Here is a 15,047-nt window from a genome sequence, read left to right on the forward strand (position 1 = left end):
AAGTGTTGCAATAAAGTGAGTCATGTGACGTTTTTTTGGCCTCTTAGTGCATTTAAAAATGGTGTTTACACTGTAGTCTTTTCAGCATGCAGCAGCATTAAGTCTACAAAAACCATGTACATACCTCATTTTTTAAATAGGGTATTGCTGAAAAATGTTCATCATCTGAGCCTTCAGCAAGTCGTAAGTGTTTCTTCTGGTGGAGGGTTTGAAATACAGGGAGAATCACCAAAATGTGACAGAGAGACACAAAGTGAGCAAATGCTCTCGGAAAAATGGCGCCAGTAGACTTGCTCAAGGCCAGGTTGCCACAAACCTTCAGTTGGTGCAAAACACAACACAGTATCTGGGAAGTGCAATAAAATGAGGTCTCACAAACCAAGACAGAGCCCAGCATGGATTGCAGGCACACAAATGAAGAGCCTTCAGAGAGCATGGGTGTGTTCATACATAGAGAAAAGGAGATGGAAATGGGAAAAGGAAATATTATTTATTGACTATTTAATAAGGTCATGTGAGAGTTGGACTGTGAAGAAAGCTGAGCGCCGAAGAATTGATGCTTTTGAACTGTGGTGTTGGAGAAGACTCTTGAGAGTCCCTTGGACTGCAAGGAGATCCAACCAGTCCATTTTGAAGGAGATCAGCCCTGGGATTTCTTTGGAAGGAATGATGCTAAAGCTGAAACTCCAGTATTTTGGCCACCTCATGTGAAGAGCTGACTCATTGGAAAAGACTCTGATGCTGGGAGGGGTTGGGGGCAGGAGGAGAAGGGGATGACAGGATGAGGTGGCTGGATGGCATCACCGACTCGATGGACATGAGTCTGAGTGAACTCGGGGAGTTGGTGATGGACAGGGAGGCCTGGCGTGCTGCGATTCATGGGGTTGCAAAGAGTTGGACACGACTGAGCGACTGAACTGAACTGACTGAATAAGATCATGTCCATAGGGGTTTCTTAACATGATAGCACAAGCAAGAAATGTCAGCTGGCCCCCAGCAGATAGTAATAGTTCCTAGTATTATTATTTAATAATACTAATATAACAATATTGTATTATTATTATAAAATTTAATAATTTTATAATAAATATATAATTTTATATTTATAATATAATTTTATAATTAATAATTATAACAAAATATATTAATATATTATTAATAGTATTATTAATAATAGTAGTGCTATTATTGTTAATCCTAACTGTTATTAATAGTAATAGTTCCCTAATACAACTTCCCTAGCACAAGCAAGAAATGTCAGCTGGCCCCCAGCAGGTAGTAATAGTTCCTAGTATTATTATTTAATAATAATAATATAATAATAATATTTTATTATAATGAAATTTAATAATTTTATAATGAATATATCATTTTATATTATAATTTTATATTAGATATAATTATAATAAAACATAATATATTATTAATATTATTAATAATGGTAGTGTTATTATTGTTAATCCTATTATTAATAATAACAGTTCCCTAGTATTCTAGTGATAGGGTCCAGTCTCTTTATAAGTTACTTTCACATACATATTTCTCTAGACTTATGTGTTCTGGGCTTTTAGTCTTGTGTTATCAAAACTTCTTACAACTTGCCGCTATGTAACAACTTTTTAACTTCTATAACAACTTATAAGTTATACAGTGGAACAGGCCTTTCAGAAATTTAAAATTTGAATGAAAAAAGGGTTTCAGTGTCTTTTTATCCAATCTGCTGTCAGTGCTAGCTCTTGTAAGTTTATTTTTAAAAAACTTCTTTATTTGTCCACTTATTGGCTGTGCTGGCTCTTTGTCACTGAGCGCGGGCTTTCTCCGCTTGCGGAGAGTGGGGGCCAGTCTCCGTTGCCGTGCGCTGGCCTCTCACCGTGCTGGCCTCTCTCGTTGCAGCTCCCGGGCTCTAGAGCACCGGCTCAGTGCTGATGACTTGCCCTGCGGCCTGTTGGGTGCTCCTGGACCAAGGATCAAATCTGCGTCCCCTGTGCTGGCAGGCAGATTCTCAACCACTGGACCACCCGGGAAGTCCTCTAACAAAGAACTATTTTTTCTTAAATAGACCAGTTTTGACATTTGGTTTCCAGTGGCAGAGACCCAGATAATTCAAGGTTCACACAGCGCCTAGATTTAGATCAGTCGGATTTCCCTGATATTATGCTGAAGAAGCTAGTGACATAAACGGTTATCTTGAAACAAAACGTTCCATGGTCTAGTGCTTAGTATTCTGTCTAGCACAGACATATCGTCTATTTCTTTTTTCAGAAATATTTAAAGATCTCCTTAGAGCTTATATCCCTGCCTACTGGCATTGGCTGTATATTTTTTTTTGCCTGAAAGATAGCTACCACTATTCAAAGATGATTCAGTTGCTGCTTTTGAAATACATCACAACACTCTTTGATGATAACTCCTTAATAGGAGCTATTCAAAATTATATGAGACACTAAAAACATAATTAAGATTCCCCAATGCCAGCTGAGATAGTGGAGAGCTTGTGAATAAAAAATAAGATTTCCAACTTTATTATTTCAGTCTAAATGATTGACGTCTTAGAAATATTTTAGATCTCATAGCCATACTCCCTAAGAATGCTTTTGAGAAAAAGGATCCAATATGTGAGAGCAACCATGGGGAAAATATAATCCATAAAGTATTTTAAAATTGAAATCCCGAACATTTCAAAGATGGTGCTCGTATTTTAAGAAAAATAACCTTGTAAATTTTTCTGCTGTTTTGAACTGGCTCAGGGGATACATTTAGAAAAATAAAAGGGGAAATTACTTCCAAGATACTAATAAAAACAGGTTCATGAAATATTAGAGCTAGAGAGATGTGTTCAGAGAGCATCTGGTAGCAATGAGGAAACTGAGGTCTTCTTAGATCTTATCATCTCCTGAAGTGTTTCCAGTGCCCCCGATGCCCTTGATCTATCCCATAGTCATTTCTTGGCGTGTGGGGGGGATGCTGTGCTCTTCTGCTTGCAGGGATCTTAGTTCCCTGACCAGAATTGAACCCTGAGCACTGAGTCCTAACCCCTGGACCACCAGGGAATTCCCTTATGTTCATTTCTAACAGCGTTCTTTTTCTTTTTTTTTGGTTCTGAATACCTTTTCTTTTTTAAATTGAATTGCTTTACAATGTTGTGTTAGTTTCTGCTGTACAACTAAGTGAGTCAGCTATAAGTATACACATATCCCCTCCTTCTTGGACCTCCCTCCAACCCCCAGCCTCTTGGTCATCATAGAGCACCGAGCTGAGCTCCCTGTGCTATCCAGCAGCTTCCCACTAGCTCTCTATTTTACACATCATAGTGTATGTAGGTCTGTGCTGCCCTCCCAATTCGTCCAACATGGCATTCATTTTTAAAGATAGTAATGAGACTCCTGAATACAGTGCAATTATCTGTTTCCTAAGTGCAGAACTGGAGGTGCTAGAGAGGGGAGATTTTATCCTAATGAGGAAATGAAGAATACTGCCAAGCCTAGTCACCCCATTATCTTAAACAAGCAAGAAGTAAATCAGAACACTTTTGATTCGGCAGCTCCTGTACACAGCAGTCATGCTCCTTTACAAAATCTCATTAAATGATAACCTCCTGTAGTACTGCAGAGCGACAATAGCAGGTGTCTGCGTGCTTCCGTCCCCCTCTATTCCGTATTCTGCACCACAGTAGAGCTAAGGAAGAAAACAGATAATTACCTCAGTTCAGCAAGATGTTTTGGCCCATGGTGAGTAAGTACTTGCTAGAAATAATTAATCTGAATGTTCCCTCCGAAGTTTGCAGAAAGAGCTACATTTTTTTAAATTGAAGTTTTGTGTTTTTTTTTTTCTTTTTGGCTAAGACCTTATCTGAAAGAGAATTCTCTTTTCCTCTGGGAAAAGGAAGAATACAGCCTATTTATTTCTCCTAAACCTTTTGAAGTCAGAGATGAGGGAATATGTTTTGTTCTGTAGGCATGGTGCCTGCCCCTTAGTAGGAGCTCTAAATTTTTATTGACTCAGAGAAGAAATGGTAATTAGAGAATGACTTAGCAAAATAAGTCTGACCACAGAATATGGGGAAAATAATTGAGAGTTAAAAGGCAAAAAAGAACTTTGATTATTGAAAAATTAGTTTTAGTTATGTGTACAAAAATAAAAATTTCAATACTGTTAGGATAGTTGTCTCTGATGTCAGGTAAAAAGGTCACCTTGCACAGAAAGGAATATAGCTCTAGTCTTTATTTTGCTTCTAAACTAATCAAAGTAAAGATTTAAACCCAAAGAACACCCACCATGTACCATGTTCTTTTTAAATATTATACTCTATTTGTAGTCATAATTTATCAGTTTAAGACTTTGTTGAGTTGTATATATAAGGATAAGGTTATACTGAAGGGGATTGGTTAGCCAAATAGGGTTCTATTTTATTTATTGTATTTTTTATCAGAATACAGATGATTTACAATGTTGTGTTAGTTTCAGGTGTACAGCAAAGTGAATCAGTTATACATATACATACATCCCCTCTTCTTTTTAGGTTCTTTTCCCTCATCAATTATGACCGATTGTTGAGTACAGCTCTCTGTGCTCTACTCAGCAGGTTCTTATTAGTCCTCTAGTTTGTATATAGTAGTGTGTATATGTCAGTCCCAGTCCCCCAGCTTATCCCTGGCATGTTCCCTCTTCTAATGGCCTTAAGTTAGTAGCCCGTTTCAGGAAAAGGTTGCCTTCATTATACAAGCTACAGTATTTCCTGAGGGTACTTTCATTTCTGCTGTCTTTGAATCTTCAGTGCTCTTTATATTTAGACACAGTTGCTCTCCCTGCACTCCTGATCCCTCCCTGAAGACACAGTTCAGGAATCGTCATCGCACACCTCAGCAGATCAGCTTCGCTGGGGAACAGGGTGATGTGCTTAATAAAATTTAGCCAATAAACAGTTGCACCACTAAAATAGCATAGCAGGTAGAGAATCCCCGTGTGGGCACCTGGAGCCCAGTTACCTTGCATGTTGGTTACCTATGCAGAGTTTTATTAATCATCAATACTGGAGTGGGTAGCCTATCCCTTCTCTAGGGGATCTTCCCGATCCAGGAATCAACCCGGGGTCTCCTGCCTTGCAGGGGATTCTTTACCAACTGAGCTGTGAGGGAAGCCCAAATCATTAATTACAAATTGCTAATCTAAATACCAGTCAAATTAGCCAACATAGACTTGATTTTTGTAACTAAGTGGAAAACCGAGAAAGAAACAGTATTTCCTTCGGAGGATGGTTCTGCTGTTCTACGGGCTTCCCTGGTGGCTCAGCGGTAAAGAATCCGCCTGCAATGTGAGAGACCCAGGTTCAGTCCCGGGGTTGGGAAGATGCCCTGGAGGAGGACATGGCAGCCCACTCCAGTATTCTTGATTGGAGAATCCCATGGACAGAGGCGCCTGGAGGGCAGCAGTCCACTGGGTCACAAAGAGCCGGACACAACTGAGTGACTAACAGTATTGTTCTCCTTCCTTTTCTCTACTAATCCCTTTGGATTCTTTCCTTTTTATTGATTTTTCTTAATTTCAATTTTATTTTTAAACTTATCTTTCATTGTGTAATTAAATTAATCCTACTATTTCAGTTCAGTTCAGTTTAGTTCAGTCGCTCAGTCGTGTCCGACTCTTTGCGACCCCATGAATCGCAGCACGCCAGGCCTCCTTGTCCATCACCAACTGCCGGAGTTCACTCAGAGTCGTGTCCATCGAGTCAGTGATGCCATCCAGCCATCTCATCCTCTGTCGTCCCCTTCTCCTCCTGCCCCCAATCCCTCCCAGCATCAAAGTCTTCTCCAATGAGTCAACTCTTCACATGAGGTGGCCAGCTTTAGCATCATTCCTTCCAAAGAAATCCCCGGGTTGATCTCCTTCAGAATGGACTGGTTGGATCTCCTTGCAGTCCACGGGACTCTCAAGTATTTACTGAGTAGTAAAAAACTATAAATAACATTAAAGTCAAAAGATGCAGATGAATTAAATAACATTTGGATTTCCAAGCGCAGTGGTATAGAATCTGCCAGCCAGTGCAGGAGACAAAAGAAACGTAGTTTCGATCCCTGGGTTGGGAAGACCCTCTGGAGAAGGAAATGGCAACCTGCTCCAGTATTCTTGTTTGGAAAATTCCATGGACAGAGGAGTCTGGTGGGCTACTCTCCATGGGGGTCACAAAGAGTGGGACAGGACTGAGCTACTGAGCACACAAAATTTACTAAATTGATTTGCACAGGGATACTTAAAGAATGTTATTTGTGCTGTAATTCATAGTAGCAAAATGTAGCAAACAACATACATATCTGCTGGTGTGGTGTTATTAGCATAGAAAGCTATGCAGCTTTTCATACTCAATAGCTATAGAACAAACACTATGCTGTGCTGTGCTGAGTTGCATCTGACCCTTTGCAACCCTTTGGACTGTACTCTGCTAGGCTCCTCTGTCCGTGGGATTCTCCAGGCAAGAATACTGGAGTGGATTGCTATTCCCTTTTCCTGGGGACCTTCCTGACTCAGGGATCAAACCCACATCTCCTATGTCTCCTGCATTCCAGGGGGATTCTTTTGATCTCAATATACAAAAAGAGACAAAAGCTAGCTGTATAGCAGTCTGTATAACATACTAATTTGTGTAACTGAAAAAGGTAAGTCTACCTAGGCACACACTTACATGCACAAATATGCTTATATTTATGTGAAGTATCTCAAGATTAAACAAGAAGCTAAGAGCATAGTGCCTCTGATGTGGGTTACTTGGTGCTGGGAGCTGGGATGGGAAGATAATTCTCACTATACATTTTTAATGTACCTTTGTTACTAAGCCATTTAAATGGATTACCTATCAAAAAAATTTAAGCAATATGTATTCCCCTAATATTCAAACTGTTTACTCATATGGTTTCATCATATTGGTTTTTCATACTGAATCTGAAGAAAGTTCTGTTGATTAAGAAAATTACTTCTTTTTCTATCAGATATGTTGCACTTAGTTTTACCTAGTTTGATTTTGGTTTTTTACTTCCCTTATATTTATGTCTAGATTTTTGCCTTGTAGAACCTTTTAAATTTTATGCAGTCAAAAATACTAAATGCAGTCAATCTTCCTTACTCACACACTCAGTATTTGCATGCGCATCTATTTGTAATGCCAGAGCCTGTACTGACAGTGCACGAGAGTCTTTAAACAGAAACACACATGAAACAAGATTAGGTGTTGACCAGTTGACAAGTTTTGTGACCACAGGCTCATAGGAACCTAATCCTGTATTTCCCCTTGGGGCGCCAATTCAGTGTTCACTAATTCTGGGTTCACAGGAACTTTATAGAATCTGACTTCTGTAAGTGACAACAATCAATTGTATTTTCTTTTATGGTTTCTGACTTGTTTTGTGTCATGCATGGAGATGCCTTTGGCTTTTGAAAATATTTTAAAAAATAACATAGTTGTCCTCTAGCCCTTTAATCACTTTATTTCCTTATATTTAAATCTTTGTTCCATTTGGAATTTTTGATGTAAGATATAATCAGGCTTCCCTGGTAGCTCAGACAGTAAAGAATCTGCCAGCAATGTAGGAGATCCAGGTTCAATCCCTGTGTTGGGAAGATCCCCCAGAGAAGGAATGGCTACCCACTTCAGTACTCTTGCCTAGAGAATTCCATGGGATCGCAAAAAGTCAGACAGGAAAGAGCAACTAACACGCACCTTTTTTCATGAGAAAGTAGCATATACATTCTGTTGTCTCCAAACCTTTTCATCCCAATTAATTTAAGATCCTGGTACTTTGCTTATATTATGAGTGGTAAGAGTTCCAAACCCACTGCATCTTCTGAAAGCAGTTTTTTTTTTTTTTTTAAGTTAACACGATAGAGATATTTTTAAAGATTCTCCACTTCTACATGACATGTACCCCTTCTTTGAATTCTACCCTCCTTGCACCGTCTTTAACAAGCTAAAAGCCCTGGGCACATCTATTTCTCTTACCAGCATTTTGACTGAATGTCAAATTAAACAGAACTTGTGACTCCAGACTTAAACGATTCATACAGGTCCTGTGTGCATGCAGTTGCTAGAGAGCAGATTTAGGTGGGAATGCTTCCAGTGGAATCATACCTTATCTTAAAACTTAATCTGAGCTCTCCTGGGCTGTGGCTACCACTTCTAGATTCCAAAACATACTGAGCTGAAAACTTCCCAGCAAATCAGAGATTATGAAGATATGATCCAATATATGTTCTAATAATAAAACACCTACAGAATAGTTAAGGGAAGGAATTCCTGAGATTCGTAAGAGGTGATAGGGCTTCTTGTGAGTGTATGTTAGTCACTCAGTCGTGTCCAACTCTTTGCGATGCTACGGACTGTAGCCCTCCAGGCTCCTCTGTCCATGGGATTTCCCAGGCAAGGATACTGGAGTGGATAGCCAGTCCCTTCTCCAGGGGGGTCTTCCTGACCCAGGGATCGAACCCAGGTCTCCTGCTTTGCAGGCAGATTCTTAACTGTCTGAGCCACCAGGGATGCCAGATAGAACCTCTTCTATATACACAATTCTGGCTCTTCTGTAGAAGGTGTGGAAGCCCCTCAAGGTGAGCCACCAAAACACTGTACTCCCAAATGTGAAGGAATCTACATTTAAAATGGTCTGACTCACAAGCGGTCATTTCAGTCCAGGCAGATTCAGCCAAGGTCGGGTTGGTTTGTGAAGTATGTGCACAAAGGCTCTGAGAAGACCGCCTCTGTCTAAATGTAGATTTGGGGAACTTTTCTACTTTCTCGTGTGACCTCATGAATTTCTGCTATAAAGTGAATATTCTAGGTGCTGACATGCCAAGGATACGGTTTCAGAGTTCCGGTTAGAACAGAGATGAAAACTGAATCTGAAAAGGAAAGGCACGGAGTATATGCACATCAGACTGCCCTGCCCGGGTTACCTATGTCGGCGATGAGACTGCCTGGCTTCTGCTCCTGGAGGAACTGGCGGACGCGGGGCCAGGCTTTGCTCTGCAGGTCGCTGAAGCAGGGCGCGGTGCTCTCGTACACATCGTGCACGTGCTGCTTCTCCAGCTGGGCGGCTGCGTGGTCCATCCTGGGGAGAGCGGGGTCACGCCAGGGCATGCGGTTCAGAGCCGGCACCGGGAACGGCTGATGGAGACGCAGGTTTCCTAAAATGGGAACTTACGACTGCCAAGGTTGTGCTGTTTTCATCCTTTCTTTCTTTTTCTCTCTCTTTTTTTTTAAAAAAATTACTTTTTAATTGAAGGATAACTGCTTGACAGAATCGTGTTGGTTTCTGCCAAACATCAACATGAATCAATCAGAGGTATACATATGTCCCCTCCCTCTGTTACAAACTGCAAAGTACACAGCCTTCACCGGAACCTCACCAGCACTGTCGGAAGACTAGCAGATGCATCGCTCTTAGCTGTACATCTTCAGAAAACAGTCATTTGGGAATGAGCTAACTGTAATGTGTTTCTGTGCAAGATGAGTCCTTAATTTTGGAAACATATACAAAGGTCTTAGCCGTGGTTCACTTTGGATAAAGCTCTTCTCTTGGATGCTAAAGAGATTAAAATTTTATAGCATGCATTTTGCAACTCCAGTCCAATCACAAAGCCCGATTGATTCTACCTTTTGAATGTCTTTGGATTCCAACCATTTTCTTCACATCCTACTGATTCTGTTTTAGAAAAGACCTCAGTTCTTGTTTCAGTTACTTCAACCACCTGTAAATGGTTTTTTTTTTTTTTTTTTGTCCCTTCAGCCTCTTTCCTTCAGTTATGCCACAACTGTTTTTCTAAAACCATAAAACTGTGCTGCTCCCTATCTTGCTGCTGCTGCTACTAAGTCGCTTCAGTCGTGTCCAACTCTGTGTGACCCCATAGATGGCAACCCACCAGGCTCCCCCATCTCTGGGATTCTCCAAGCAAGAACACTGGAATGGGTTGCCATTTCCTTCTCCAGTGCTTGAAAGTGAAAAGTGAAAGTGAAGCCGCTCAGTTGTGTGGGACTCTAAGCGACCACATGGACTGTAGCCTACCAGGCTCCTCCCATGGAATTTTCCAGGCAAGAGTACTGGAGTGGGTTGCCATTGCTCCCTATCTTAGATTTCTTCAAAGGCATTTTATGGCTTGTCTGCTCAAGGCCAGGTGTCTCAGGAGGGTATCCATGGCTCTTTCTGATCTGGCCTTCACTTACCTCTTGCAGCGATTTCTCACCTTCCTTCCCCAGCATCAGGGCACCTGTCATACTTAGTGACCCGAGGTTTCTCAGACTTGATGCATCCTCTCTCATCCAGGGGCTGGCACAGATTCTGTGCCTTACCTGGCTAACTTCTATTCATTCTTGGCCCAAGCATCACCTCTTCCAGAAGGACTTCTCTGACCTCCCATGCAGGATAAGGGCAATCAGAGAGCAGTGGGGAGGACTTTCCTGATGGTGCAATAGATACGAACCCACCTGCCAGTGCAAGGGACACAGGCTTGGTCCCTGGTCTGGGAAGATCCCACATGCAGTGGAGAAATTTAGCCCATGTGTCACAACTCCTGAAACCTGGGCGCCCTGGAGCCCAGACTCTGCAACAGGGAAAAGCCCTTGCACCGCAGCTAGAAAGTAGCCCCCACTCACCGAAACTAGAGAACGCCCACAGGCAGCAGTGAAGAGCCAGCGCAGCCAAAAATTTAACAGAAAAAAATTTAAATAAAAAGGAGTGGGGAAAGTGGAAGAGCAGGTCTTCGAGGCTTCTGTTTGTTTAGGGTTTGGTCTTTTAATTATTTTCCTGTGGCATGTGAGTGAGGATATCTTAGGGCAGCGGCCACGGCTCAGACCGTGGCTTTGTACCAATCAGTATTAAAGTATTTTTAATCACTGAAGAACCCACTTGGCCCGACCACTGCTCGCCAGCTGGCTGAGTCCCACCCCCTGTCCTCTTGCGTCCCATGCGTCCTCTGTGGTTACTGAGGGCTGTAAGTCTATTAGGTGTTTTTTCTTCTGTAGCCCTGACTGGAAGAGCCTAGGTAACAAGGGCTTATCTTATTTAATGCCAAGTCCCCAGTAATTGGCACACAGCAGACCTTCAATAAATGAACAAAGAAAGAAAGAACCAGAGTGGACTCTGAGTATGGAGGGTAAGAGAATAACCTGGGGAGTGTGGGAAGAGGGGACCCTGCACACCCACAAGCTTGCAGATGGAAATGTGGCAAGAGAAGGTGCTGTCCTTGGCCAGCCTCTGTATTCCCTCCACCCCCCACTCCCTGGTCTCTGACACTCTGGGGAGTAGAAGGCACTTGGCTCAGGTGGCATCTGAGGAGTTACCTCACTGTAAAGTGCCCACCTTCCACCTTGTTTTTAACAAATATCTTGATGAAAGATACTTAAAGACCATGTAAACATTGTTTCCATAATCTCACTCACCAATTTTTTAAAAATTTTTTTGGCCACCGTACGTGACATGTAGGATCTTAGTTCCCGGACCAGGGATCGAACCTACTCCCCCTGCAGCAGGAGCTTGGAGTCTTCACCACTGGACCACCAGTGAAGTCCTCGCTCACCACCTTCAGCGTCCAATCCATTGATGACTCTTTCTAACTGAAGTGTAGTTGATGTACTATATTAGTTTCAGGTTTATAACATAGTGACTCAGTGTTTTATTGATTATACTTTTAAAGTTATTATGAAATAATGACTGTATTTCCCAGCGCTATAGTGTAACCTTGTTGCTTATCTGTTTTATACATAGCTTGTATCTCTTAATTCCATAGCCCTACCTTGCCCCTCCCCTTTCCCTTTTGTTAACCACTGTGTTGTTTAGTCGCTTCAGTTGTGTCTGACTCTTTTGTGACCCCAAGCACTGCAGCCACCAGGCCCCCTTGTCCATCGGATTCTCCAGGCAAGAATACTGGAGTGGGTTAACCACTAGTTTGGTCTTTCTATCTGTGAGTCTGTTTCTTGAGTGTTTTGTTATGTACATTTGTTTGTTTAATTTTTTAGATCCCATGTGTAAGTGAAATCTTATGGTATTTATCTTTCCTTGTCTGACTTATTTCACTAAGCATAATACTCTCATTGAGTATTATAAGCATAATATCCACGCTGTTGCAAATGGCAGACTTTCACTCTATTTTATGAATGGTGATATTCTCAAATGATGAGAATGATGATATTCTCATTCCATCATTTCTTTCACTGCGAGGAAGAGCTTTTCAGGATTTACTCTTAAATTAGCAGTAGGTTATCCTTAACTGGGCTTCCCTGATAGCTCAATTGGCAAAGAATCTGCCTGCAGTGCAGGGGACCTTGGTTCAATTCCCGGGTTGGGGAGATCCCCACTCCAGTATTCTTGGGCTTTCCTGGTGACTCAGCTGGTAAAGAATCTGCTTGCATTGTGGGAGACCTGCGTTCAATCCCTGGTTTGGGAAGATTCCCTGGAGAAGGGAATGGCTACCCACTCCAGTATTCTGGCCTGGAGAATACCATGGACTGCATAGTCCATGGGGTCACAAAGAGTCAAACACGACTTTGTGATTTTTACTTTTCACTTTATCCTTAACTATTATGGGCCTGCCCACAGTCCCTGCAAAAAATCTGGCAACTCTAACAGAGTACAAATCTCATTTGTGATGTCTGACAAAACTTCCACCCAAACTGAAGCAGCTTATATTACACCCTCAACTAGAATACAAAGTAAACATATGGCTGCCTATAACTGCCTACACATGAGGAAAAACCCAAACACTGAATGCTTTTCTCTGTAATCAAAATCTCAGTAGACTTAGGTTTGTTTAAAATTGTCCCCCTTTAAGGAATCAATTAGGCAGTACAGTCTTGAGAACTGTAGAACAAATACATTTTGCTTTATTGCACTTGCCAGTGTTAAGGGCTTCCCGGGTGGCTCAGTGGTAAAGAATCAGCCTGCAAACGTAGGAGACCCAGGTTCGATCCCTGGGTCAGGAAGATTCCCCTGGAGAAGGAAATGGCAAGCCACTCCAGTATTCTTGCCTGGAGAATTCCATGGACAGAGGAGCCTGGTGGGCTACAGTCCAGGAAGTCACAAAGAGTCAGACACAACTTAGCAACTGAGCACACACACACACCGATAAGGTGACAATCAGCATGAGCTTGATTCCCTTCAAGCTGGCTCCATCTGCAAGCTCAGAATCTGTAGAATTTGAAGAGCACCACATGGAGACCTTTCTGTAATTCTTCCCCAACGTTGCCCAGCTTCTACCATAAACAAGTAACTTCAAAGAGCTGTTTGAAAGCATGTGAACAATATAAATTCATTTTGTTGTATTTTACACTTAAGATTATATTCTGCAGAATATGTAGCCAACTGTGAAATTGATTTGCAGAGCTGGGGCCATCCAATTTGACATTCTTGACACTCTGTGGATTTATATTTCCTGTTCTTTGTGCGTGTGTGTATGCTAAGTTGCTTCAGTCATGTCCGACTCTTTGTGACCCTATGGCCTGAAGCCTGCCAGGCTCTTCTACCCATACGATTCTCCAGGCAAGAATACCAGAGGGGTTGCCATGCCCTTCTCCAGCGATCTTCCTGACCCAGGGATGGAACCTGCAGCTCTGAAGTCTCCTGCATTGGCAGGTGGGTTCTTTACCATTAATGCAAACGGGGAAGCCCTTCCTGCCCTATACATATATGCAGATTCCTTGTGAATTTGGTCCTATGACTAAGCTAGTGAGACTGGTACTACAGCACTAGTGTAGGGTTCCAGCTGAAGCTAGGGATGTGGGGTTTGCTTTAGCCAGGCTCCTAATCTGCATGCTGACAAACTTGAAAGGAAGAATAAGTCACAGAAAGTGATGCCCTGCACATCCAAGAACTAGTTTGGATTTCAAGTGCAATGGAAAGTTGTTCCCTAGAGAGCAGAAGAGGGGAGAGAAAGTGCTAGGAAGTTAGTAGGAGGGGTCAGTGGCTTGGTGTGTTTCCTGTGGATAGAGGACCAAACAGAGAAACATCAGTGCTTCTTGCTTCTAGCCACAGGGTGGTCAGTAATAGGTCACAGATATTTGGTTTTCCTGTTCTGGGCGTGTAACTAGGGTAACACTTCTCCACCCAGCTTGATTCAGGCAAAGCCATGGGATATGCTTTGACCATTACATGTGATCAGAAAAGATCTGGGCAGAGAAAAACTTCTGGGCAGAAGTTTTACCAGCCAGAGTGTGTGTCTGCGATCCTGGAAGCACCAACCCAGGTCTCCAAGTGACTGCTCTTGATGGGTGGACAGTGTGCATGTTTTTAGCCAAAAATAGGGGAATACCCAGCTCATCATATGAGATGTGGATTATCTACCTAGATAATGGAAAAGTAAACTCTATCAGCCATGTTCTATTAGAAGATCACTTGTTGCTATGTGAGTTTGTCCTGTTTTTTCCTTCATAAACATTAACATTTTTCTCATTACTGTAGATAGAACTAACTTGGGAGAAAACTGAATATAATTCTGTCTCTCACTTTTTAAAATTAATACCACGAGCCAAGGAAGGAAAGGAGAGAGGCAGGGAGAAAGGATGCTAATATTTGGGGAACTTGAGAGCATGAAGGCACAAGGTGTTGCTGAAAGCACTTTCTGTCAACATGTGTGTGCGTGTGTGTGTGTGTGTGTGTGTGTGTGTGTACTTAACAATAACATGTTAGTTTGAAAAGTAAGAGTATCTGTCAAAGGTAGTAGTGGAAAAACATTTGGAGATAATAAGATTCTAGGAAATATGTAATCTGTCCCCAAGCCTGAGCCCATGCATTTATGACCATTATTTACAGGCCTAGACATTTTAGAAATTAAATACTTTTAAAAACCTGTGCCATCTGCTCTTCCTTTGAGGAACTGTACCTCTCTTTGGACTCCACGTGATGTTTGAGCCAGCCAGTCATGTAGGACAGGGATGGACACATGACCTCATCTAAGAAAATCATTCTCTCTCCCCTGGGAAACTGACAAGAGATAGTTGAAGCCAAATCACTAGAGGAAATATCCTCCAGTTTCTCCTAAGTCTTACCTTTCCTGAGGTTTTTTTTTTTTTTTTCTAT

At 41.9% G+C, this 15,047-nt stretch overlaps 1 protein-coding gene across 2 annotated transcripts in view; it reads right to left on the minus strand.

Moving 5' to 3' along the window:
- The window catches only part of TRMT9B (tRNA methyltransferase 9B (putative)), a 67,648-nt gene that overhangs the window by 9,361 nt on the left and 43,240 nt on the right, over positions 1 to 15,047 (minus strand). Inside the window, exon 3 of one of the 2 annotated variants that reach the window (XM_040243182.1) lies at positions 8,935 to 9,089. In XM_040243182.1, coding sequence (XP_040099116.1) covers positions 8,935 to 9,088 — 154 coding nt within the window. In that variant the 5' untranslated portion in view covers position 9,089. Of the gene's footprint in view, positions 1 to 8,934; positions 9,266 to 15,047 lie in introns of those variants that run through there. The other variant, XM_040243181.1, reaches the window with a different exon arrangement.

Source organism: Oryx dammah, unplaced genomic scaffold (genome assembly GCF_014754425.2).
Source record: "Oryx dammah isolate SB20612 unplaced genomic scaffold, SCBI_Odam_1.1 HiC_scaffold_7, whole genome shotgun sequence".
Lineage (NCBI taxonomy): Eukaryota > Metazoa > Chordata > Mammalia > Artiodactyla > Bovidae > Oryx > Oryx dammah.